At 42.5% G+C, this 27,277-nt stretch overlaps 1 protein-coding gene across 3 annotated transcripts in view; it reads right to left on the bottom strand.

Moving 5' to 3' along the window:
- Positions 1-27,277, bottom strand: part of ryr2a (ryanodine receptor 2a (cardiac)) — a 138,726-nt gene that overhangs the window by 54,407 nt on the left and 57,042 nt on the right. For all 3 annotated transcript variants that reach the window (XM_029248865.1, XM_029248867.1, XM_029248866.1), the window contains exons 8-28: positions 26,197-26,296; positions 25,453-25,549; positions 21,332-21,406; positions 20,315-20,471; positions 19,520-19,684; positions 19,019-19,140; positions 18,585-18,768; positions 17,230-17,365; positions 16,184-16,279; positions 12,727-12,845; positions 11,520-11,653; positions 11,124-11,365; positions 9,363-9,555; positions 7,575-7,791; positions 7,368-7,472; positions 5,010-5,113; positions 3,917-4,000; positions 3,528-3,687; positions 2,818-2,965; positions 1,473-1,681; positions 787-961 (exon numbers count right to left, since the gene is read on the bottom strand). In XM_029248865.1, coding sequence (XP_029104698.1) covers positions 787-961; positions 1,473-1,681; positions 2,818-2,965; positions 3,528-3,687; positions 3,917-4,000; positions 5,010-5,113; positions 7,368-7,472; positions 7,575-7,791; positions 9,363-9,555; positions 11,124-11,365; positions 11,520-11,653; positions 12,727-12,845; positions 16,184-16,279; positions 17,230-17,365; positions 18,585-18,768; positions 19,019-19,140; positions 19,520-19,684; positions 20,315-20,471; positions 21,332-21,406; positions 25,453-25,549; positions 26,197-26,296 — 3,022 coding nt within the window. The remainder of the gene's footprint in view (positions 1-786; positions 962-1,472; positions 1,682-2,817; positions 2,966-3,527; positions 3,688-3,916; positions 4,001-5,009; positions 5,114-7,367; positions 7,473-7,574; positions 7,792-9,362; positions 9,556-11,123; positions 11,366-11,519; positions 11,654-12,726; positions 12,846-16,183; positions 16,280-17,229; positions 17,366-18,584; positions 18,769-19,018; positions 19,141-19,519; positions 19,685-20,314; positions 20,472-21,331; positions 21,407-25,452; positions 25,550-26,196; positions 26,297-27,277) is intronic.

The following is a 27,277-nucleotide window of genomic DNA, read 5'->3' as shown; positions in this document are numbered from 1 at the left end:
TATCCCCTGCAGCAGCTTGTAAAACAAGAAGCTTCCAGTGGTTTCACTGAGCTTCTACAGAATTCCTTCAGCATCACACTGACTCACACTGACCTAGTACAATCAATTTTCCAAAGGCTTTTGTCAAATTTAAAGCAGTACCTAGTGTCTTTGCATTTCTTTCAATTCAAAATGATGGGGTATAACACTTTGTCAGCATTGGGGGACCAAAAAATTGAATCTTGCTGGAATCTCAAAAGGAATTGGGCACATATATTAGGAAGTCAAATTAGACTGGAACACCTGGATACACAAGCCTGTGTAAACACCTAAGCTAGTCCAAAATGAAAGCAACACCTTTCCAAAACACAGTTTGAGGTAGGCCTAATGATAAACAAAATAATCTCAAGAAACAAAGCTTCCAAGCACATTGGCACATTACACTGCCACTTTAAGCATTCTCAGTTTTAAGTTCTCTGGCTGTCTACTGTTATTAATTGTTATTATTGTTACCGTGATTTATTGTTATTAGCATTACTTATTGTTTTGTGCAGTATCATCTATTGTTTTTGTTCATAGTCTGTGGAGAAGCACTTAAGAAGAATTTCATGGTACTTGACACGGTACTTGTACCTATGACAATAAAACTTGAAACTTTGAGCTGTACATACTTGACAAGTTTGGGGGGATCATATATCATTCATCTGAAAAAAAACTGAAGAGATGCAACAAAGTATTTCTAAAAGTGATGCAATACCCCTTCCTTCAAGGGGAATCAAACCTTGTGCTCCCACTGCTGACACTGACCTTCCCAAACCTCAAAGTCTTTGAACGCCAGCTCGGAGCCAGAGTCATCGAGCAGCACTTCGCCATTGAGTGTGAACATCATGGTGCGTTCGTTCATGTCCACCATACATCCCACCACATCAGCAGGCTGCCAGGACCGCCCAAAGTGCTCATTTCCCTGGTGCCACCGCTGTGCCTGGAACAACAAGGCCAAGTCAGTGAGGATTTCCTTGGGACTGCGCCGAACTATCCTATCAGCCTCACTACACCTTGCCTAAGTCTGCTCCCATGTTTCCAACATGTATAGAGAGTAACTTATAGCATTTTCTCCAAAAATTAACTCCACTTCTATTCTGTTACATTTTCAACCTCAATCCAAGAAGGAAAAAAGTTCACTCTAGGACCTGACAGCAACTGTAGTATTAATCACTGAGTATGTAAACGAGTGCCCCCTGCAGATTCTGACAACCTCCGCAAGGACTACACCACAATCTGCACATAAAAATTCTAAAGTCATGTTGAATAATTTTAATGGCTTCTCCTATAGCTTATAAAAGTTTTCAGCAGATGGTCTTCAGAAAGGAACAGAATCTATCCTGCATGTTCGACGATGTACAGCAGTTTCTACACTCCTAAATAACAGCACTACAATGCTATACGTGAGCTTCGGACACAGCCGTGGTACTGCGGGAGAAATCATGACTCACTTTGAAGCCATCGAAGACAAACGCCTGGTCGTCGGATCCCAGCTCCTGGTCAGGCAGACAGCCTGGTCGAGCCCAGCCCACCCTCATCTCCCCTGCCGTCACAACCTCAAACTCAAAGTACCATTTCCCGGCATTGACGCTGTAGGTCTTCTCTGCGCGGAAGATGCGAAACCTCTCGGCTAACATGTTGCTGATGTCGGACCTAGCAGCTGAAGTACACAGAAGACAGAAGTTTCAGGCTCATGAGGAGGCGTGGCAGCACGGGAACAGGACACAGGATACTAGGATACAGGTTAAAAGGTGCAAAAAGAGAAAAGGGAATATCACTGGGATAATTTATGAAGAATAGAGAAGCAGGAGTCTTTTCTATGTTGCACATCCTCTGTGGTTAGAAAAGCGACAAAAGAACAATTAAACTGAAATTTTAATTTTATCACTTGCTGTAAGAGGATGTACAAGAACCTCAACAATAATTAACATAAGCTTCATGAAAATCAAATAATCAATAGATATTCACAAGGCGACTGCCCTCCAAATAATGTTCTTGATCACAATCATGCCAGTAAGGCTAAATATCCACAGTGCTATTTACCCTAACAGGAGCAACAACAAAACATGGAGATTCTCCTAGTTTCCTGGCAACTAAATTGGTCGCTTCCCCCATTTCCTGTCCCCTTCCCCCGAAATAGCTAAAGGGAGTGACATACCCCAACATACTACAAAAAAGTCCAGCATCACACTCAAATGGACTCAGCAGCTGTGCACACATACTCCAGAGAAGTCCAATAAATTTGATTCATGATCCTGTACTTTTACAGTCAACAGATGTACTAGGCTGCAACAAACGGATACATCTCTCACACACACACACACACACACACACACACACACACTTTCAGAGCCACTTGTCCCATACAGGGTCGCGGGGAACCGGAGCCTACCCGGTAACACAGGGCGTAAGGCCGGAGGGGACACACCCAGGACAGAACGCCAGTCTGTCGCAAGGCACCCCAAGCGGGACTCAAACCCACGACCCACCGGAGAGCAGGACTGTGGCCCAACCCACTGCGCCACCGCATCCTCCTGATACATCTCATCATGGTAAAAAAACATATACTCAAAAAATATTGTTATGACAAAGTCAGAATCAGAGATGAAATTCCAAAAAAGATAACTAGCAATATATTATTTATTCAACTTTTTAAATGATCAAACAAGCTTCTTGAGGTTATTTATTCCAAGACCAGAAAGTCCACACAGCAAGAAGTAGATATTTAGGTGATGGTGATAATGATGATCATGATGCAAATGATATGTATGGTTTTGATGGAAGCACAGAACGTACCATGGTCTTGGTCCGGTGCCTCCAGATTGTAGCCATAGCCCAGCAAAGTTCGGACAGCCTCTCTCAGGCTGTCCTTGTTGGACTTCTTGGTACGCTCATCTAACAAGGCGTATGGAACCAGCCGAGGGTTTCTTCTGTTTTTCACATCCTGGGATGTTAAACACGATAAGGGCAGATGGTCAACAATTAGAATTTATGCTTATCCTTCAGAAGCACAACCACTTGTGTGCCCAATATCCTTTAAGACCCTGATACATTTGAATATCAAGATTGACTAACTGGCACTGAACTTTCCCCAAGCTTTATGTTCTTATGCTATCCTGATGCACTTTGTTGCATGTTTCTCAACACCCTCAATGAATAATTTCTACAGGTTGCAGTCTATTCATTACTTCATCCAGTAGCATTACAAGATGCTGTTATCTGCAAGGAACCAGTTGGAGATATGTGTAAGCAACTAGCTTCTTTTCAGGTTTTGAGCTCCCCAGTAAGAGTAGTGCAGAGAGTGAAACAGAAGGAACAGTGAAAACAAGCCTTCTTCTTAAGGGTGCCAGTCCAACAAGCCACTCAGCACTGACATTTTCCGTGCAACCATGCCTTTAGAAATGGTGCAGCTGATATATTTTTCATGTACTGTCTTCCTGTGGGTTCAACTCCTTCCCAAAGCAAATCAATAACACTTCCGAGACTCCCAAATGCATATGCCACACCTGTTGGATTCCATAGGTCCAGCCCTGGCGGATCCTATCACGAGCCCATACATTGTGTGCATTCTCTGCCAGCTTGTCCACCATGGCCTCTTGGGTGGAAGACAGCTTGATGTGGCTCAGGTCCATAGGGGCTGGCTTGTATCCACTTGACAACTCATAGCTGTGCATCATTGACACATCATACAGTACATGAGAAATGGAGGTTAAAAGGTGACAGCTGGGTCAAGGTCAGGGTATTTCAGGTGGTACTCTTCTTCATCTCAACATTATGCTTATGACAATATTTTATCTGTTGAATTTTGATGACTGATGACACACCCCACAAAAGAGCGAAAACAAACAGCCTTTTCATCAGAAAACATCCTGATGAGAAACTGAGTGTCTCTCACTTGGCAGACAGCTTCAGCCTTTTCACTCTTTCCTCTGTGTGTTCGTCTGCCACTCCCACATGGCACCCAAGGGCGAGCAGTGTCCTTCAGGAGAAGAGAAAGAAACGGAACAGATTCTGAAGGTGTCCTCGGCAGAAAAATGCCTGCAGCCAACCAAGAATTTCCACAGCACCAGTGTCATTAGCAATCATTGCCCAATTTATATGGTATAGACTCTCATCAAAAGTTACTTACACTTCATTACTGGATAATACTGAAGGGCAGGCACCACATTTAAAGTTGAACAACAAATGAAAATTTGGAGAGGCTCCAAATGCTGCCTACACAGGTATTTAGTAAAATTTATTATCTAGCTGCAAGGAAAACGTGATGACTTTTCTGACAGAGATCGACATGTCATTAAACCAATGGGAACCTAAAGATAAGGAAAGACAGGTCCATTTCCATGGGGACATGCAAGATATTTAGAGGTTTCAGATCCACAGTCTTTCTATCACAAAGCCCTTCAGAATATGACACTTTAATTAGAAGACAAGCTTCCAGTCTGAGATTCAAATCACAAACGTAATTTTTGCATTTAAACAGTGATCCAACACATTCAGACACCTTATTCTCACGAGGCAGTTTAAGGAATTACAACACATTACATTTATTACAACAAACAATGCTGTCCAGATATGTTTCAGATTCCTCTTGGACACTTCACACACTATATTCATAAAAATACGATAACATAGTATATAAAATGAAGAGTGCATCATTTCTCTCGATCATGTATTTTCCAATAGCCTAAACTTCTTTACTAATGAAAATCCGATGGAAAAGTTAAAAAAAAAAAAAAAAAAAAAAAACTTTAATTATAAAAAGAATGTATTATTATTACTAGATTCCTTAAAATTTCCATTTGTACTGCCATTCTCAGAGTAAGACAGATTCTATCTTTAACAAAAAAAAATTTTAGAATATAAATTAAATATATCACTGTTTCTGTGTTTAGCTATACACTTTCACAAACATTGCATTATGCTTGTTTTTTTATTTTCTGTAAAATTGTCTGCCAAGTGATTAATGAACTGCATACGGCAACACCTACTTCAGTGTTTCCAGGGACATCTGCAGGTTATAGCTGCGTTCCTGTTCTGGAAGCTTTGAGAACTCAACCAGGCAAGGATGCTGTCGTTTGTTATCATCTCGTACCTAAGGCACAAGGACACTTTGTCTACGTACATTTCTTGTACTCAGATATCACTGCATATATCCTTACATCTTATGGAAAATAAAAAATATGGATCTGAGCTCTGTCTAGTGGAACAGACCTTATTTTAAAACATCCAAGCAAAAAAATCTAAACTCACTCTTTAGCACAGTGTTTTGTTACCAACTGGGCTGGTCTAATTCATGAAAGCTACTCAGACATCAGCTGAGAACAAAACAAGGACAGAAATAAATGAGGAGCCTGTTGGCAGAGGGGGGTCTGAAGGAGACCAAGCATCGAGGTGCTGCAGGTTTAATTAGTGACGTGACTACAGTGGCGAAACATCCAAACTGAAGAAAATATCCCCGTTCTTGCACTGGCCTTTCCAAAGTTTGCTGGACTAAGAATATTATTCAATAAAGCATCATTATTGCCTCTGTGTGTGTATAAGTACTTGTCATTTAAGCTTTTAATTAAATATGTCCAATTAAATTCACTCTAGGAGGGTGCGGTGGCACAGTGGGTTGGACCTGGTCCTGCTCTCCCATGGGTCTGGGGTTCAAGTCCCGCTTGGGGTGCCTTGCAACGGACTGGCATCCCATCCTGGGTGTGTCCCCTCCCCTTCCAGCCTTATGCCCTGTGTTGCTGGGTTAGGCTCCAGCTCCCTGCGACCCCCGTATGGGACAAGCGATTCAGACAGGGTGTGTGTGTGTGTAAATTTGCTCTCAGATATACATTTATATATAAATTCAAAAAATAGATATTTTTATATTTCTTACCATATATTTTGTCTTGATAAATTGTGATTCTACAGCATTTTTTTCAATAGAACTTTGTCAGACAGAAGAAAAAAATACATTCAGACTGAACAAGAAATAAAAGCTTTTGTCTTACATTACTGTGTGTGTGGGGGGGAAAACTCTCTCTATGTATTCAGAAGTCACTGCCATTGCACAAAAAACCCAACTTGCTTTTAAAAAAAGCAATAATCATAAATCATCCGTTGTTTGCAATTCACATCCCACAGCTTAAACATCTTCCTCACTTAGGCACAGCCCTGCCAGCCAACAACCTCTCATACAGTGTCATGGTACATCTGTGCCCAAACTACATTCGGCAAAGTCTGACATTCATTAATCTGGATTGGAAAGTTTCATGGCTGTATGGAAAACACTTTGAGAAAAATCACTGAAATGACCACATGCAACCCTGAAATTAAAGATGTGTGAAGTCTCTGCTTTCTGGTCAGGACTAGGATGATGGAAGCATGTCTGACAACAGCTCCCACAAGCTGACATTTGAGAGAAAGAACAAAAGGGGAACCACTGGACAATAATTTTCAAAAAAATGTGGCATTTAGTAACGTTTCTTTTAATCAGCATGAAGGATACAGTAGTACTTAACCTAAAGAGGTTTAACATGAAATCTGAAATATGAGAAATATATCAAGTATACATTCTAGTTCAAAATATCCAACAGATTTCAAAACCAAAAAATAAATAAATAAAAATCAGGATCAACACTGACCAACAAGAAAAACTGTGTTATTGAGAAATTAGAAATGAGGGACCATCTCTTCATGAACCATAGATGAAGAACTTGATCTGGAATAAAATTTACACTTGCAAAGGTATCACCTTTTAATGGGTTAGTTTTATAGGCTTAGGTTTCTATGAACTTTTATTTATGTGCACAATTCAAAAACTGTATGTTACATTTTACAAGTACACTTCTGAGCAAGTCAACAGTAATAACTCTTCCTTGACCTGTAAAATATTTTGCACTGCAATGCAGTTAGTAGGTTTCAAGCAGCAGCACAACAAGCAGTATGGTGACACAGCGAGTAGCGCTGTTGTCTCACAGCACCTGGGTGGTGCGAGAGGACTTGGGTTCAATCCCCACTCAGTCTGTGTGGAGTTTGCATGTTCTCCCCGTGTCTGTGTGGGTTTCCTCCAGGTGCTCCTGTTTCCTCCCACAGTCCAAAGACATGCTGTTCAGGTACCCCCACAGTGTGTGAGTGGCAAAGAGTGTGTGTGTTCCACTGACGTATGGATGAGTGACCCAGTGTAAGTAGTGTATCTAGCAGTGTAAGTCACCGCGGTGAATGAGGTGTGTGGGATGGTAACACTACATAGAGCTCGCTGGAAATCGCTTTGGAAAAAAGCGTCTGCTAAATAAATGTAATGTAACCACTAATCTGAAGGGAGGACCTGTAGATGGAAAACAGCTTTAGATGGACTAAGACTAATTACATACCGTCCCGTACGTCCAGCCAAGCTCAATCTTGTTCATGACCCACAGTTCATGAATGTTCTCAGCTAGCTTCTCCCGGATTTGTTCCAGGTGAGGTGGCAAAACGATCTAAAAAAAAAAAGGAGATAAGGTTCAGTAATGTTGAAACTAACCGAATCAGAACTGGAGCAGTGGTTCCCTGCCCACAGCCCCCGCCTGACTCGCTCGCACCTGGCTGGTGTCTACAGGTGTGGGAGTGAAGGCTGCTTGTGTGAGAGTGATGATGGGCCCGAGGAGGTCTCGTGTCCCACTATGGTCCTGCTTGTATTCCTGGCTGTGTTCCACCCTCAGCTTCTCCCTGGGCAGCACAGCCTCAAAGCAGGGGGCATACCCTGGGGGGGGCAGGAACTTGAATTCCCCATGGCGGCCACCCAACAGAAAGCGTACTCTGCAGGGGTGATGCGGAAAAAGAAAAAAAAAAAAAAACATTAATATTAATTTGTTTATTATTTATAAAGAACCAAGAATTGTTCAAGATGACTTTCAGTTTTGTGTGTTTACCTGTATATAATGCTAAACAGACTGCTGAAACAACACTGTGCCTCCTGGATATGAGCCAGCAACCTACAAGTCCGGTTCCTTAATGACACCATTCTCTCTCCCCTGTGGCAAAGCAACTACCCAAGTGTCCTCTCCCTGCTGGTTGACATCTAAATACAAAATTGGAAGAAACTTCAGCTGATGTACTGAGTGAAAGCAATACTTTAATTTGACCACTGAAATGAAGTGTAAGCTGGTGGGCAGTCCAATCCAGGCAAAAAGGCGGGAGCATCATGATGAACAGCTCCTAGGGACCTGCCCCTGCCTTATGTGAATAATAATGGCCACCTGCATCCATTCAAGGACAGTAATGGGGACTATGATGAAAGTTGGCCTGAGGACTTGGGGAGTAGTGTGTGGGGAGGTAACTAGAGAGCAGAAACAAGAGGGCGGCTGCGTAATTTGAGTTTTGGCTTTTTTTGCTGCCAAAGTGGGATTGTTTTGGTTTTGTTTTGTTCATGCTTTTGGGTTAAATAAACCTATTTTTGTTGAATACTCCAGCTGTCCTGTGTGTCAGTCCTGCCCTGTGGCCACAAAAGAAATTTATTTTCTTCCATACCAATATATCAATAGTTGTCATTTTTCTTTATATTAAACTTTAATATAAATTATTAAATAGATAATTCAATCTAAGTTTCGTCAAATTTAGACCGAAGAGTAATCAGTATCAATTGAAAGAATTAATTAGTTGAATCATGTAAAAGGTTTAAATACATTTCTGAAATGTATTTAACAGAGACTAAAGAGGATCCAAGTATTTCAAAGTCAGATTCCCATCCACTGTCTTTGCGAGAGTTACACACAATGTGACGTGTGCTTCATTCAATGCAGTTAGCCAAACTTACCTTCAACAATACAAATGAACTTCCAGTATGGAAATTTAATTAGCCTCAGGTAGTAATAAAAAGTAGGCATCTCTAGAGCCTGATCTAAAATTTGGATGTGGAATCTACAGCTATTTGGAAGCTCAAGCCCCAGCCCTTTGATTACGCATACCAATTTTTTTATTTGATTAGTCAAGCTTCAATATTAACTACAGAATGAAATCAGTTGACTGAGGCTATGTTCCCTTACTAAGGTTTCAGAATATGTTTGTATCACTCAATACCTTTCCAAAGTCAGCAAAGAGGAGAAGAGCAGTCTAATACAAAATCAATAGTAAAATAGTTAACGTAGTGCTTCGGGGAACTCATGCAATTGCATTATGATAAAGCACAGCACATTCATCACTGGCCGTCTGCTCTCATACCAAAATTTGCCGCAGAGATCACTGATGTAAAAATTATTGGGCCAAGGTAGGAGCTGAGACTGAGTGACAGTGCCAAAACATCTAATGTCAGATACCACTATATGGGTGAAAAAATGATAAAGAAATCTTGATTATTTGTCAGACAAAAAGAGCAGAGTGTGTACACTCACTTCACCCCAGTTGAGAAACTGACGACGGGGAAGAAAAGCCCATCTGCATTGAAGTTCTCAAACATGCCTTGGACGGGCTGGCCGTTGATACGGAATGAGATGCTAGGTGCACCAAGGTCCAGGCAGCAGCTGACCACATCGTCCACTCGGAGGAGGTGTTGATTGGGTGAGTTCACTGTCCGCGCAATGCAACCTGAAAGGGGAAACACCAAAGGAAGGGACTGTGTCCAGCCAGGATTCCAGATACACAATGACGCTAATGAAGACACACCGACTGTTTGTTGAAGCACAGCAGAAAATCACACTTAATTTATGGTGTTTATGTATCTAGTTTATACAGTAAAATAAAACAAATCCAGTGAAATATGAACCAGGAACTGTGCCAGGCTGGGAATTTATATATCTATGAGGTTCGTGAAGCAGAAACATCAATATTCCCCTTCGCTGCATGAAAGCATCAGGCGGCGTGGGTTTTTTCCCCTATACGGATGCAACGGGTGCTTTATGCAGTGACAGTACTCAGCTTCACTTCAGATCATTATCCCTCACATCACCATGTTTGCAAATACCCACAGAAAACCTTGTGCATTATAAACAACCAGTGTCCTAAAACCATGCAGTTGGGATGGTTTCATCTGTGTGACTAGTATGACTCAGAGCCATCTGACATCTTTCTAGCCGTTTCCAAAAAAAATGGGGCAGAGATATGAATCCATTTCTGTTCATTTTTCTGAAATTCTGGGATAGTATACTGCCTAGTAATGTGTCTAGACTGAGGCACAATATTTCATCATACATCAGCTATTAAAAGACAGGGCAGACCCTGATGGCAGCATAGTCCTGCTGCGGCGGCGTAACCCGGCTCCTCAGCACCTGTCTCAACCCTGCATGCACCCTCTCACACATAATCATATAAATAGTGCTGATAAGCCACGCCATATGAATATACATACTGTATATAGGTGGCTTAGCTCTAAAATATTAACATTAATTTATTAAAAAAAATGACCATGCCTTGTAACAGTACATTTAGCTGACACTCTTCTCTGAAGTGACTTATAATGTTAGCCTACTTACATTTTTTTTTTTTCTCCCCATTTTTACAGCGGGGTAATGTTACTGAGGTAATCTAGGGTAAGTACATTTCTCAAGGGTATTATAGCTAGAGATGAGATTCAAACCTGTGGCCTTTAGATCGAAAGGTAGCAGCTCTAACCACTATGCTATCAGCTGCCCATGTGTACCTTTCTCCTGCTTTGTGAAGTCCAGATCTGATTCATAAGCATAACATGGACTTGATTAGATTTCAATATTGGGTAGCAGTAAGGTACAAAATCAACACTACCCCTGTAAAGTGACAAGTGTGAAGACGTGTTTAGTTCAGTGTATACAGGATTGATCCTGAAGTGACCGAAAGTTCTAAAAACTAGTTTATGCAGTTCCACAAAGTGTGTTATGACACATAAAGCAGAGCTGATATATCCATGTATACTTATGCAGTTACCAACAAAGCAGGGCTATTAAAAATGCGAAAGCCACAGCAACATTCTAGAGGTGGGCTGAGAGGTTTGCTGTAAACTGTCACTGACAGAATATATATTCAGAAAGCCTTTCATTACTGATTTATATGAACTCCACTATCCACCTGAAAAACCACAGCTTTCAGCATTGACCAAGAAAGAGGAAACGATAAATGAAGCCTTGCCTCAAAGCAATGTTATCAGGTGTTATTCATGTCTAGTAGAACCCAGTGTCTTTTACCTGACCACAAGTGAAGTCCATCAAAACCATAGGAATAGAGGTCGTCCCCCACGCCGTTGCCCCCCCAGCCCTCTCCACCCCCTGGGTAGGGGGAATACCCATCAGTCGTGGCCCAACCCACACGCAGGTGAGTCGCCTCAGCCGTGACAAAGGGCTCCACGTGGTCCACAATAAGTTCGTAGTACCATTTCCTGTACTGGGCGGAACCTTCACTGATGCCCAGGAAGATGTTTGGCCTCACACTGCAGAGAATGAATAATAGTGTTTCTTATTAATTTCATAATTTCCCTTCTGGGATCAATAAAGTATATCTATCGATCTATCTATCTATTAAGGCTCCGAATCTGATTAATGCCCTGAGAAGACCCCTTTTCTCTTTGTTGATGTGGGGGTTACCTGCTGACATGGTTCACCAGCCTTGTTTGGAGCAGCAGATCTCGGCCGGGCAGCAGGTTGTCGCAAATGAGGTGCTGGTTGGATCTCACCGCAACCCCGTGGCACACACACAGTGAGCAGAGTACATCAAGGACCTGAACCCCATGCAGACATATGCACAAAAACACACACACACACACACACACACACACGTTACTATTGGGAAGTGTTGACTTCTCTGTCACATTTTTTTCTCAAGCGTTCACATCAGAAATGCTATCCTTTGGATCTTGCCTTCTTTTGTTCACTGATATGTATTTACCAGCAGCCAGATACAAAACAAAAACACACAATACAAAATTATCACAATGAAATCACAAATACAGATTAACAAAAACAAAAACATGGGAAAAACACCTGGCCAAAAGCCGATTAACTCAAGCAGTCTCTGGGTAAAATGTAATTATTTCAACAAATAAAATCATAAATAACTGGAATCTGAAAATGGAAATAAATACAGAGCATATTAAGTTTGCTATCAGAGGTAAATGTATTTGCCAGGACTAAATTACATTTGTGAAACCCTGAAGAGTTAAAAAGCTGTCAGCAACAGAATACAAGAGACCCTTGGACACACTTAACTCAAGTGATATCGGAAAAAAAAAAACCAAGCCAATTCTGAGAATGCCTGCAACTCAGTGTACAAGTCATGTCAAGTGTTCAGATATGGTAGACCTCAGCTGCGTGCGCGCACACACACACACACACACACACACACACATCATGTAAAACCACTTGTCCCATACAGGGTTGCAGGGAGCTGGAGCCTAGCCCAGCAGCACAGGGCGAGGGGCAGGAGGGGAAGGGGACACACCCAGGACGGGCCGCCAGTCCGTCGCAAGGCACCCCAAGCGGGACTCGAACCCCAGACCTACTGGAGAGCAGGAACTGGTCCAACCCACTGCACCATTGCACCCCCACTCTATAGTTAACTCTCTACTAAAATAATAAATTTTTTTCTCTGTTAAAACTCAAACAATACTGAATTTATGAATAATGATTTATTTGATCTTTGTGCCATTCAAAGTTCTGTACTTCAGTGATATTCATGAGATTACAGTTTGAACTGAAGTGCTTAAACACCTGTCAGACAAGATATGTTAATTTTCTTAGCTATAATGAACCACACCAAAACATTTATAGCTAATATGTTGCCACATTATGAGACCTTATGATTCCGCCCATGTTTGTCCAGGAGGGAAATGATCGACTTAATGTGTCCCTCTTTGATGATGTTGAGAGCTTCTGGACTTTCCACAAGGACACAGTGTAGGACCTCTAGGATTCCTAAAATGTCATCAAAAACAGATAAAACAATGATTCAGTCTTTATTATTTCTGAAAATGACAAGAGAAAAGAAAACCCATCAAAAGCAAAAAAAAAAAAAGATTTATATTGGCCTTACTCACAGACTTGATACAGAACTTTAAATCAAGTGAGATCATTACACATGTGCCCACCAGTCCACATAGCAGTTTAGGATTATGGACATGTGTCGTGTTCTTGCTAGAGAAATTAACAAGAAAGAGGATGGAAAGCCTGTAGGATGTTTCCGCCACATGCAGAGTGCTTCTTCTATCTGACAAATGCGAGTAGGATGATGCTGCTGTTGTGAATCACCTCGTCAACAAAAAAAGCTTTGGAGTTTTCCTTACTCCAGTGACTCACCCCCTTAAAATCCGTGTCCATGAAAAAGCCTAAAACGGTTGCGATTATAGATAGCACCTCCTCACCGTGATTACAGATGGCACACTATACCTGCCTCAGCTGTCATTCTAGCGGTGTCATTCTTAGAACTGGAAGAGTACCTTGAGTGACAAATGGGAAGAGGGTGAGGTGTAGCTGGGATGCAGCTGGAATAGATGGACAGCGACATGTGATGACCACACGGGCACCAGGAAGATGAATTTTGTGTGTTTCAGTGATCCATTTGGGTCTTTTTTTTTTTTTTTTTTAAACCTGCTTGCTAAGCTGTAACGTCTCACACCACTGGATGATTCATATTGTGCAAAGGCGGCTCGCTCTGCCTTGGAGTTTTGAGATTGAAAAGGTTTTTGTGTGAAGGCCTGTCAGTCACCACCCACTCTCTGTGGAGGTGCTGAAGTGATGCATGTATCTAATCCCCCATCACTGATTCCCAGCAGTGGTCAAGCAATTTTCCAGGGATTGGAAACCTAACCTCCTCTGCTCCCCACCACCAAGCATATCCTGCAGAGCACAACACTTGGCACAAGGGCCATAAATTGCCAACAGATTCTCATTCCACACATTGAAAAACGACATGATAACCCACCCTGTTGGAGCATCAACAGCATCTTGGCTTTCAGATGTGTATGTCACTCACTGGTCACTCACTGAATAAAGAAATGACTCAGTATGCCAGTGGTGCCAACAACCCAAATTCCTAAAAGACTGAATTCTCCTCAGGGTTCCAGCTATGATCTCATACCTGTTAGGCAATATCTTTCCACAATATCTTGACATTGTACATTTTTTCCTTTTTTTCCTCCTACAGTAGGAAAAAAAGGTATGGAAAAAAGCTATCCTTTAACTATCTCAAGACAAAAGTCCAGAAGTCTAACTGCACCTTTCCTATTTCTTGCTTCTCATACATTTCCAACAATTATAGTAAGGGTCACGAAAGTACAAACCCACAGGCTGGATCCAACTGGTGACATATTTGACTGTTTCACAGCAGGTCAGAATCTTTAGAGTTATCAGCAAAATGTATATATTACTTTCAATAATTAATTCCAAGGGTGCACCACAGGAGCAAGGCTGAGTCACATTTTTCAGTTTTATCTGGGTATATTCCTGTTCCCAGTCACTGCTGCAGTGTTGAACATTCACAGCTCAGACCATTTCCATTTCATTTCATAGTGGCAGTGCAGCTTAACAATGTAGTCTAGGTCAATTTAGTCCCTATCCACCTGTCCTGGGCAAGGTCACAGTGGAAGGAGCCTCAGAAGGCAGGTCTAAACCTTCTTGTTCCCAAAAATTGTCTCCAGCTCCTTTTCAGGAATCCCCAGACACTCTCAGGTCATCTGAGAGATATCTCTCCAACAAATTTTGGTTCTGCCCCAAGGTCTTCTCACAATGGGACATAGCTGGTACAACTCCAGGAGAAGTCAACCAAGGGGCATTATTATGACATGCCCAAATAACCTCAGCTGGCTCCTCTCAGTCTAGAACAGCACTGACTCTACTGCGAGGCTCTCATCTTGCCACTAAGAGTGAGTCAAGCAATCCTTCAGAGAAATCTGATTTTGACTCCTTGTATCCATGATCTTGTTCTTTTGTCATTACCCAAAGTTCATGGCCACAGGTGAGGATGGGGACATAGAGAGGTAAACAGCTTTGTCTGAAAACACAGCTCCTGCTTCACTACCATACATCAGTACAAAGCCTGCAAAATTGCTAGAGCTCCATCAATCTTTTTTTAAATCTCCTGTTCTCTTCTTCAAGACCATCCACTAGGGGCAACTGGGAACTCATCCACTAGGGGCAGTTGTTCCCCACTCACCTGAAGAGAATAATCCACTCTTGTCCATGAGACAACCATGACCTCAGACTTGGGAATGCTGATAATCATACCAGCTGTTTCACAACTGCCAGTTTACCAGTCAGTTGCACACCAAATATCACAGTCAGATGAGGCCAAGAGGACAACATCTTCTGCAAAAAGCAGAGATGGTATCCTTTGTACCCCCTAGTAAACACCCTTCAGGCCTTTACCAGGAATGCTGAGGAATGTGATCCCCTGTAGTTAGAACATATTCTATGGTCCTCTTTCTTAAACAGAGGGACCACCATCCCAGATTGCCATTCTAAAGGTCCCTCACTTGCCTTCTATGCTTTATTAAAGAGACTGGGACAAATATTTTTTTCCATAACAAATAATGATAATTTGACTCCTTCACAATGGGAATTCACTAAAGTGGATCACCTGATGGAATGAATTCACCCTATTATGTGCAGAATGGGTATATTCCCATTCCAATTCATTGTGGCAGCTGTACGTTAAGATTGTCATACTTAATCCACACAAGCACGTTTATTGTACTGCCTCTGGTATGCTGTTGAAGATGTTTTATGTATACATGGTTAACAGTTGCAGAAACCAGGCATGTACTGTAAAGAACAGGATCATGCAAGTGTAATGAGCATGGTTAAATGAGTTCTCTCTGTTCCACAGAAATGCTGAATCTCTTCCAGCATTCAAGAAGGGTCTCAAAATCCATCTCTTTAAAAACCCATTTCTCTCCTAATGATTTCACAACTACATAACTTTGCAACAGACCATTGGCCATGATCATCAGTGTATTTCCTATCTGCCACTTTTACAGGTAGTTACTCAAGTAATGTGTGCCAGAAAACGAGCAGTATCACACAAGCTGTGAACTGATCATTTTATGCCTCTTTTAAATCTCTTTATCTTTTGCTGAATCCATTTTTGTATATCCTCAGTTGTGTGCTGATTTGGACAGGGGCACCAGGTAAATTAAATATATTGTGTAAGTAACAGATGATGAAAGAGCAGACCTAGACAGACAACTTATCAACACAAGCCTTCAAAACCTACCACAGCATCAGCAAGAGGAAGACCATAATCCATGACTGCTTACCAGAGGAGGCTTCCAGTCTCTCCAGCCTGCTGATCAACCAGTCCAGCGAGCCTGAGAACTGGGCACAGTTTTTCCGGTTTCCGCGTATCAAAGCAGCTGAGGAAGGGAGGAGAGGAGAGGAGCAATCAGCTATAACAATTTCCTGAAGGTAGTAGCATTTAGAATTTTCAGGTAAAGTCTGTTCAGTTGCGACGCTTCTCCCATGTACAATGTCTTGCATCATTAAGGACAGGAACATAAAACAATTTGTATTTAACAATATTTAAATTTATATTTATTAATTTAGCAGATGCTTTTCTCCAAAGTGAAGTAAATTTCACAGTAAAATACTATGAGTGCATTATGTCACATTGCACACACACACACACACACACACACACACACACACACACACACACACACAGTATGAAAGTGCTTGTCTCAAGCGCGGTCGTGGCGAACCGGAACCTAACTGGGCAACACACGGCGCAAGGCTGGAGAGTGTGTCCCCTCCCACCGGATGGAATGTCAGTCCATCGCAAGGCACCCCAACCAGGACTCGAACCCCAGACCCACCAGAGAGCAGGACCTGGCCAAGCCCGCTGTGTCACCGCGCCTCCCCATTACACACAACTATTTGTAATTGATAATAAATGCACATCAGGGTGAGACATCCATTTCATATTCTGTTTTCAACATATTGTTACAGTTCCCCATTTCGTCAGGACACACAAAGATACTCAAAAGCAATAAAAAAAATTATGAAGTAATTAAAACTGCCGTGGGTTTCCTGAGAGACCCAAGGCACACGGCCAGAGACACCAATTAGAAGCGCCATTTTTGCCTTTAGTTTGCTCAACACTGCGACATGCGCAAGGGAGGAGAGTGTGCCAATCAAGGGTGTCCTCCTTACAAATTCAGGTTATCACACTGACATTGTGCTGTAACAGCCAGATTATCAAAGAACCAGATGCAGAAAAGACATTGTTCTCTGATAGTCAAAATTAGGCCTGGAAGGGCTTCTTTGAGTTGTCTTGGGTCCCTGGCAATTTGCAGGGTGTCCTCACCCAGTAGCTCATACAATGAGTTCAGTATGGACTTCCAGGCCACTCCAGCCTCCTTCCCGGCCACGTCGGCAAAGTGAGCAGCGCTGCTATACACATGCAGCCGATCAATGCATTCCAGGACCAAGTTAATCATGCCCTGGTAGGGAAGGAGAGAGCCACGTAGGTTAACACAAACAAACAAAACAGGCCAAGAACAAGGACAATCAGTGGCATACGCAGCAGGATAATGACTAAGAAATTTTACATGTAACTAATTGCAAGTTAAAACCCCAGGAGAGAGTGCTGTTGCCTTCTATCAATAAAGGTGCTTAAACTTATGCAAGGAAAGAAAAACACTCAGCAGAATAAAATGTAAGATATATAAAGGTGTAAGATATGAAAACGGCGTTCAAGGAAAATGTCAGCTAAGCAACAATATTAAACTGTGGATACACTTTCCTATTGAGTCTATTGTGCACTTACCATTCAGACTATAGGTACTGGTAGCTCAGATAACACCATCTCATTTCAGAACACAACATTCAGTTCTTACCTTTGTGTGATGGTTACAAAACTTAAAATTTCAGATTTATATCCCTACAAAATTCACATTTACTCAACCATGATTTTGGTTAATTTTTTCTGTAGTTTACCGAAAACATTTTCGGATACAATGCCACCAAAAAGTATTCAGCCCCTGTATTTGTTCCCACACTTCAACATTTTTAGAATTTTTTTTACAAATAAAAACCTGAAATTTCTAATTGACATAAACATTCAGACTCATTACTGCAACACTCCAAACTGAGCTCACATCTTATTTCTTTTGATCGTTTTCAGATGGTTCTAGAACTTCACTGTAGCCAATCTGGGCAAAATTCAATTGATTGGATATGATTTAGGAAGGCACACAGCTATATTTTTACATACCACAGTTCAACATGCATGACCAAGATAAAATTATGTCATGAAGTCAAGGGAACTCTCTGCAGGCCTTTGAGACAGGGTTGTGCTAATGTATAGGTCTAGAAAAGGACTTCTTTGTATGCTGGCAGTCCCTACTTGATGCTAAAAGATCCTGAAGGATATTCGAGACGTGACCTAAAGTGGGAATGATTATGTTGCAATATAATATGGTGCAGCAGAGCAGTCAGTCATATAGTGCAGTGGAGGTATAAAGATTTTTAAAACAGGAAAAAAAGAAAACAACTATTAGACAAAATAGCAATGGCACCAGGTTCTAGTGAACGAGTTGTTATCAGGTGAAGATTCAGTTGTTTTTCTAAAAAAAAACTAAAATTAAATGTTTCTGATTCATAACCCATTACAGTAACTTCAACAACGTACCACAGAGCCACTTGGCAGAGTAGACTTACTTCTTCCTGGAAGAGATTCTGTCTATTCTTCAGGGCTCGCAACCTGTTTTGCTTGTCCTCATGTTCCAGATGCTCATCTGGTGGCTGGAAATAGCCAATCAGGTCCTGCAGACTTAAGCTAACAGACTCAATGGGCAGGTCCAGCGTGGAGATCTTCCCTTTTTTACTCAGTGCATCAAGTCCCCTGTGGTCATAGGAAAGTCACCTTTGTTACACCATTTTGATAAACCTTTGGACCTGGGCATCTGCCAAAATTGGGACGGATGTAGAATCAATGGAAAATAGGAGGGACGGGCTCTCGGGTGTTATATTAGAGATGGAGGTCAGGACCTGTACCTGAGGAGATTTGGCGCAGGTGCTGCTAGGGCAGGCCTGTACCTGACAGGAGGTAAGGCAGGCTCTCTATATGATGGGTGAGGGGGTGGGCCATGTACCTGATGAAGCGATTAAAGAGAAAGACGGTGCTGCGGATGACTCGGGCCGTGCGCGACTCCTCATGTTGCGACCGTGACAGGGTCAGCCCATCATCCATGTGACCTTCATGGTGCATGATGGCCTGGTAATGGGAGCAGTGAATCATGGTAACCAATGGCATTTGCACACCAGTGCACATACTGCACCCGCCTTACCTACACCTCATTAGCAACCACCACCAAATGAAACCTCATGACTAATCCTGTGCTTTATGTCATTATAATACACCATTCTCTGAATGCTACTCAAGGTCATCTAGTATAAAAAAAAAAAAAAAAAAAACTATTAAGTAAACACAAAGCTAACAATGCCAAAAAAGCAGGAACCTACTACTTCACATTTGCAGAACAGTTAGCTATTTCAACATTCTGGAACGAAAGGTTACAACGGCAGGTCCTTTGGAATTTCACCAGCTGACTTGTTAAATTAGATAAGGATGAGATCAGGAAAAGCTTTGTTACCTTCCGCTGCACGCCTCCCATTCGCGCACACTTGGCATCGACAGCCTGATATGTGAGCCACAGACAGGTGTCCACATGCTGGACGTAACAGACGGAGTCGCCGTACTTGATTTCAGCGACACCCATGCCGTCCACCTCCTTTTTCACTCCCAAGTCCAGCTTCTCCTGTGATGGGTTTCAGACAGTGAAATGGCAACAGTTAAAGCTTAATGCTTTTTGTCTACCGCACTAATCTACTAACCCCGTAATGCTTTAACTTCCTGACTCTTTTTCTTTGAGCATTGTAGATGCCTCAACCTTAAAATGAAAGTGTCTACCAGCCAATCAAAGATTTAGAAATTGGGGCACCACTAACTAACATAAATTAACTAACCTTTTAAAATGAGTTTCAGACCCCTGTAGTGATGTCCCGAGCAGCTATGTGTATTGGTTTAACTTTTATGCCGCTAACATTCTAAAAACTTACCACACTAAGTTGTTTATGCGGGGAAGTGGTGAGCCTAAGGGAGAGGACCCATCTCAGATATATTCCTCAGTGTGTCAGGGAAGAAGGGTGGGAAACAAGGCATATCACAATCCACCCCCACAACACAATCTGTTTTGTCGCAGCCAGAGCCACAGACTCATCTGAGAGGGGCTGTCCTCATAAGTCTGCTCAGTGCAGGGTCCACATTTTGCCTCTGAAGGCCATCTTAATGGATGCTGGACTGTGCCACAGTCATTATAAAGCATGTTCAAAGATGTAGCAGGGTGGAGACAGCCAGGAAGGAAGTAACAGGCCAAATGAGTACAAACCTTTGAGGAACGGAAGCAAAAGGCTGTGGACTTAACATCAGCTTTCTCCTTGTCCATGAGCAGGAGGCCCCGGTCATCTGTGAGACTGAGATACTTCCCAGTGGTGACGTGCCTCAGGCGGAATGGCTGGCCCCATCGGGTATGGCTGCCACTCCACCTGCAGGAACAGGTAGGAAAACAATGAGCACATCTTGACAAGTGATCCACAGCACAACTGCCAAGCACACTCACTACAATGTGTTAAGGGGATAGGGAAGTGTCACTATCTGCAGTCTGTCCATGGCGCGAGAGCCTTCAGAACCCAAAGTTTGACGAACAGCTTGAATCTGGTTTAGTGGAAGCAATTATCCCATTGCAATTTTTCAAAAACCTATCCAACAGATGCTGCACTTAGATGGAATGCTGTAGTAAGTAAGCCAACATATATCACCAGCTACAAAATTAAACTGGAAACTGTTGAAAAGGGTCAATGATAAAATACAGTATAACAGTAAGTAACGATGTGTTAACCTGGAAGAAGTTGTTGTTGAAAAAGTTAGTAGTCATTTATGACACTGCATCCGGATGATGTTTTGCTTAATTTTTTTTCTGCAGAGGCTGAAGTTGTCATGCCCTGCTTTTGTGTGGCAATGAACTCAAAATGTCAATTTGACAAAATATCGCCAGCTTCAGTGAGCAGAATATTTTTTAAAGTACCAGTAGAAACCTTTCAGAACAAAAAAGTTGTTCAATAAGTCTCCATGCAAGAACAAGACACATTGCAATCTCATTTTCTTCTAAATGTTATGCTTCCCTTAACTGGACTCCTCAAGAGCATGCAAATTAATCTGCAAGTGAAAATTATCCCAGAGTCCACAAACCCTCACAGGCTGTTTGTGAAATACAATATGCCAACAAGCAATAGTTCTGTGTGGTAGCCTACTCCTAATCATGCATACTGATCATGATTAGCGCAAAAAATGTTGCACTATCTGCTCACATGACCAACTCAATCATGCAATGCTAGATCTGTCTTACGCAACACGGAGGGTCTCCAGTCTCCACAGGGACCGAGCGTGGATGGATACAGCACCTCCCTCATAGTGCACTGTCCTGGAGGGGTGGGGGTGCAGAAAGGACAAAGTTAGAGTGCAGTCTTCCAGCAGAGAGTTCCCAGACACCGTCCACTCCAGTCATGTCCTGAACCCCCAAATGGTCAGGCTGATTCAGACATCCACGATGATAGGTAAACATCTGAAATTCATTTTGCAGTCAGACCACAGCTTAAAGGGCACTGATTCTGAAAACCAAGGAAAATGGTTGTGTTGCCCTAAGCACCCAGTAGCATATAGCAATCACTGACCCCAAGTCAGAAAAACTGTCGTTGGAGAACCAGAAGTTGAAGGATGCAAAGATAATACGAGACACCTATCATATGCTGCCATGTCCATCAGCACTCGACTATCTGCATGCATGTAATTCAAATCTGCATTCATTATGCATCACCGAGGGATATCAGTTGTTTAACAAATAATCCCTGTCCATTCTTCCAATGAGAGACCCAACCACTATTGATACTCATTTGTATTGTACAGGATTGCACTTCAGCCATAATTAAGCATGGACCAAGTGAAGTACAGACTGACTTTCATGTCAGCATCTAGTCAACAAAGGGGAATATAAGCCTTTTGTGCTTAAATATTGTGCTGCTGTTACTCTTTTCCCTTTGGAACTCCATGCTCTTTGATTTAAAGAGGAGTACTCTGAGTGACCACAGTCACCATGGGCACCATGTTTCTTCAATGGATGATGAATCTCAAAGCCTAAGAAAACTCCTAAAATCTGCAGGCAGAAGCAGAACATAAAAAAAGTACATCCACATACACACACCAGAAGGCAGCAGGTAGCACAGTCCGTAAAACTGGTGTCATGCAATCAAAGGACTTTGGTTTTAATCCCTGCTTCTGCTATAGATCAAGATACTTGCCCTGAATTGATACACTAAAAATTACCCTACTGTAAAAATGGATGAATCCTTGTATCTCAGGCACATTATAAGTCAAAGATATTCAAAGATATACAAAAATACATACACATGTGCATACTAAATTCTAGCACAACAAAACATTTTGGAAATTCCACAAAGTTGTTGAGCTTTAAGCAGAAAAGGATCAGTTTCTCTCCTCAAAGTAAAGTATTCACCAATGCTTACAAAAAAGGCCTATTATAGGAACCGACAATATATAGCAATATAAATGGTATGCAATGACACATCAGTAGCTTTAATAATCATAACATTTATTATGGACAAGAATGGTGTACCAACCACATAGAGTGGGTTTACATGGTTTGCACTGACAGAGGGGCTGGACTGTCTTCTTCAGTTAGCATACAGTCATCTCTACAGATTTGGAAAACTAAAGCCACAGAAGTAGAGCCAACAGGCTAAAGAACCTTTAAGTCCAACAAGGACTGCAGACCCACAGTGGGCTCACTCAAGTGACAGCAAACTCAAAGCTTTTGTGCTAAAGTTTTGAGAACATTATCAGGACGTTCTGGAGTTTTTACCACCCACCTCTGAGAAAGGTGCATTAGAGGGGGGAAAAAAAAAAAAAAATCTGCTTTGCAGCAGCTATGGTGAAAGGATGACCTGTTTTCATCACTCTTCATACATTCTTTTAGTACATAATCACTTTCCCAACCTAATGTTTTTACAGTATAAATAATATATCTTTGCTATCTTGTTAAAATATATATCATACTATCACGTCCACATCATCGACAGCACCTGACCCAAATCAAGCACCGGACACCAATCGGCACACACATCCTTAAAAGACCCCCCTCTGCTCCCATTCCCTTGCAGAATCTCATTTGAAACAACCGTCCTGCTGCGCTATGTCCTGCTCTTCCTCATGCCTTGCTTCATGTATCCGTTCTCCGGTTTTTGACCCTTTGCTTCGTCCCTTGACCACGTCCTTGGATCCTCGCTCTCTGACCGCCGATCGACCGACTCTTTGCCCGTCCCCGAAGACGAGAACTCGCCTGACCCCTTGATTCCTGACGAACGATCCTGCACTTGGGTCCAGCCATCCTGGCATCCTCAGTTCTGCGTGACACATTTCAGTAGAGCTGAACCTCAAAAAGTCGGGTTAACACTCCTGTTTACAGAAAACCTTCCTGTCTTCAGGAACAACTTCAAATCTAGGCCTATCGGGAGCACTATTCACCCAGAGGAAAAATATTTTCATGTTTCTCACCAAAAATAGAACTTGTTTCCATAGTGAGTATGGGTAAGTAATAGTACATTCACTGAGGTCAAAACACAAGCTAAAGAAGGTGCTTCTGTACTCTGTGCTTTAAGGTGACTTTGCACAACACTTGTTTTTCTTCCTGCCAGTAGCTTTGAAAATCTGGTGTTTTCTGCACAGCAGGAATGGATAGACCAGGTACCTCACTCACAGAACAGTGTCCTCCAGAGCTCAAGTGCATGGCTTACTTAAGGCTGGACTGGTGGACTAGCAGAAGGGGTGGGTAGTGCTCTGTGTGTGTGTGGTGTGTGTGTGATCTGTGAGAGAGAGAGAGAGAGAGAGAGAGAGAGAGAGAGAGAGAGATGTGTTTGTACTGGTATGAGACTCTGTCAGAATACCATTCATACTGGAGCCATGAGGGCAGAGCAGCTCTTCACTCAGCCCACTACCATGGCCCTGACTCCCACTCGCCAAATACCGCCAAGTCACATTGCTCAGATGAGGGACGTCTTCAACCCAAATGATTGACGCAAGAAAACACTTTTTCATTCTACTGAAAGCATTAGTGCCACTCAGGGCAATCCGAGAGAAAGCAGACATGTAAACAGAAGCATACAGATACTCGTCTCAGACATATTATGTTTATATATCTGCAGGAGCAGTGTAACTTTGTTTGTAGCTCAGAAACTGAGGTCAATTTGTTTGTTGGCTATGTTTATGTCTAGGCAGACCTTTGGACATACACAAACATCATGTAAAACAGCCAAATCAAACAAGCCTAATGAATGGCTCTCAGAAGCACGTGTCTGGAAAAAGTGCTTTTTAATACAGGCCAGCAGATGTTTAAATTAAGGGTGTTTTATGGAAACAAAACATAAGCAGTGTCTTTCTCATTAATCCAAACCACACATTCCAGCATCAGACTCAATAACCAGGCGGAAAATCCTCTCTGGGTCCACATGACAACATACTGCAGAGGAAAATTACATTAATTCTGGCAGAGACTTTCATCCAAAGACACGAACATGCAAGAAATTAATTTCACTGACAACAGAGTGATGTGGCGACACTGTCGAAGGTGTATTGCTGCAGGTACACCAATGTTCAAACAGTGCAGTCGACACAGTAGATTGCCCTATTACTGTGTCGCTAAAATCCCTAAAACAAACTTCTCATAGAAAATCTCTACACAAAAATTGATCTATATTTTAAAATGTTCATACTAGTTCTATAATGAACTGTCTTGGGTAGATGCAAAGTTTTTGATATCTATTTGCTCTGTGTTATATGTCACAGTGCAACAGGCAGCATATTGGTTAGTGACATCACTTTAAAATAAAAGACATTTTCAAGTCCAGCTGTGGTGCCCTTGATCAAAGTATACCATAAACGAATACAGTAAAAATGACCAAGCTGTCTAAATGCATAAGCAATTTTAAGTAGCTTAATATACAAACACAACATAATAAGTCACATTACACAGAAGCATCAGCTAAATGAAAAGAAAATTAATTATTCCTTATTCTGAATGTCAGGAGTTGTACACCTCTTAGCTTTTCCATATTTTTAATATGGTGTATGTCACATAAACCGTTTGCATTTTTCTGATGTCTACAGGTTCTGTTGCTTGTCTATCATAGCATAGCAACACAGCAATAATAATAAGGTCGGGACAGTTCAACAATCAATGAAGGGGGGGGGGGGGGGGGAATCAAAAAACATCCACCTCAGTGTAGTCACCCAGAATTTCTTTTAATCATTAGTCCTCCCCACTGAGACCAAGAGCAACTATGTGAGGAATAATAAACCGAAAGCATTGTAGCAGAGCAGGTAATCCTTGCTTAGTGTTCTGGTCTCCAGCCAACAAGAGGCTTCAGTGGAAAGAATGCAAAGTGGGTTTAAGCAAACCTGCGCTGCTCCTCTCCATGATCCCCTGATGGGACAGTCAGGCACTCATCCATGTGGCCGTGCAGCAGTCTCAGCACATCGCCACCAATCAGGTACCCTGGCATGATGGCAAGGGGAAGGACTATATTGAAACAGAACTGAACAGGACTATATCAGAACTAGATCAGCATCATCAACAGTAACAGCAATGACAACAGCAGCAGTAAACAATAATAATGCACACGTTCAGTTAGTTCACTTTTAACACCTTTTCCAAGAAATGAAAAACGTAATAAAGGGCATGAAGATTATGTTTCCCCAGATGGAATTCAAACATAAAAACATAAAACTTAATTTAAACACAAGAGTTCCTGGAGACAAAGATAGCTATTAACCATCTCCTCTCGAAAAATGCAGACACTACTAGTAAATCACACATTTATTGGATCCTCAACCAGTTGTTCTGGTTTCAATATCTCAGACCTTGCATTTATAAAATGTGTGAACTGATCCTATGAAAGTGAAGACAAATAAAAAAATAACCGCAACACCATCTGATGGATGAGTTGTGCTTTTGTGCTCTGGTCTTTGAGGTAGCAGCCAGTACTAGTTCTGGAAAAGCTCCAGTGGCCTCCGGGGATGTACAGATACACAGCACTGTTTATCTGCTCAGCAGATAAAATCTTCCAGTGATGTGCCGAGCCCAAACCAGTATCCATCCACCACCTTAGCCAGTGGGTCGCCCAATGCACATGGCGGGCTCACCTTGTGCAACTTCACTCCCAGAGCAGATGGGAGCCACGCTCCACAGGGTCTGTTGGAAGGCGGCATCTACATGCAGGCTCCCATTCCCGTACGACAGGTGCTGCATGTACAAGGGGAGACACAGACAGGGGTGTGCTGAGTTTGTGTGTCACAGAGGAAGAAAGAGGAGTGGGGTCACAAAAAGGACCTGTCACTGTTCTCGCCACTATCAATCTGTTCCTGGCTGTCAATGCTCTTCCACTCCTTCACAGAGGTGCCCTCACTGTTGACATGTATGTAAATTCACCATGCTGCCACAATTTTAATTAACTCACGGCAAGGCAGACCAGAAAATACCTCTTCATATTTGCACTGTAACACAATTCCACATTTCATACATCCTTCAAACAAGACAGCCAGAACACACACACACACACACACACACACACACACACACACACACACACACACTTTCAGAACCGCTTGTCCCATACGGGGTCACGGGGAACCGGAGCCTAACCTGGCAACTCGGCATAAGGCTGGAGGGGGAGGGGACACACCCAGGACAGGACGCCAGTCCGTCGCAAGGCACCCCAAGCGGGACTCAAACCCCAGACCCACCAAAGAGCAGGACTGTGGTCCAACCCACTGCGCCACCGCACCCCCTTGAACAGCCAGAACAATTAGACTTATTATTGTATCTGTGTTTTCCCATTTGATTTTCACTTGAAGTGTTTCCATCAAACAGGGGGTGCGGTGGCGCAGTGGGTTGGACCACAGTCCTGCTCTCCGGTGGGTCTGGGGTTCGAGTCCCGCTTGGGGTGCTTTGCGGCGGACTGGCGTCCCGTCCTGGGTGTGTCCCCTCCCCCTCCGGCCTTACGCCCTGTGTTACCGGGTAGGCTCCGGTTCCCCGCGACCCCGTATGGGACAAGCGGTTCTGAAAATGTGTGTGTGTGTGTGTGTGTTTCCATCAAATCAAATTTTAGATGAGCTGTAAATTTGCCTCTCCCACTTTGTAGTTCATGTGTCCTTCCTGAGCCCCAGAAAGCAAAGTTACAATACAGCAGCACAGACACATACCTAGCAATCCATTGGGTTTATC

Source organism: Scleropages formosus, chromosome 24 (assembly GCF_900964775.1).
Source record: "Scleropages formosus chromosome 24, fSclFor1.1, whole genome shotgun sequence".
Classification (NCBI taxonomy): domain Eukaryota; kingdom Metazoa; phylum Chordata; class Actinopteri; order Osteoglossiformes; family Osteoglossidae; genus Scleropages; species Scleropages formosus.
This window is presented reverse-complemented; position numbering and strand designations above follow the sequence as displayed.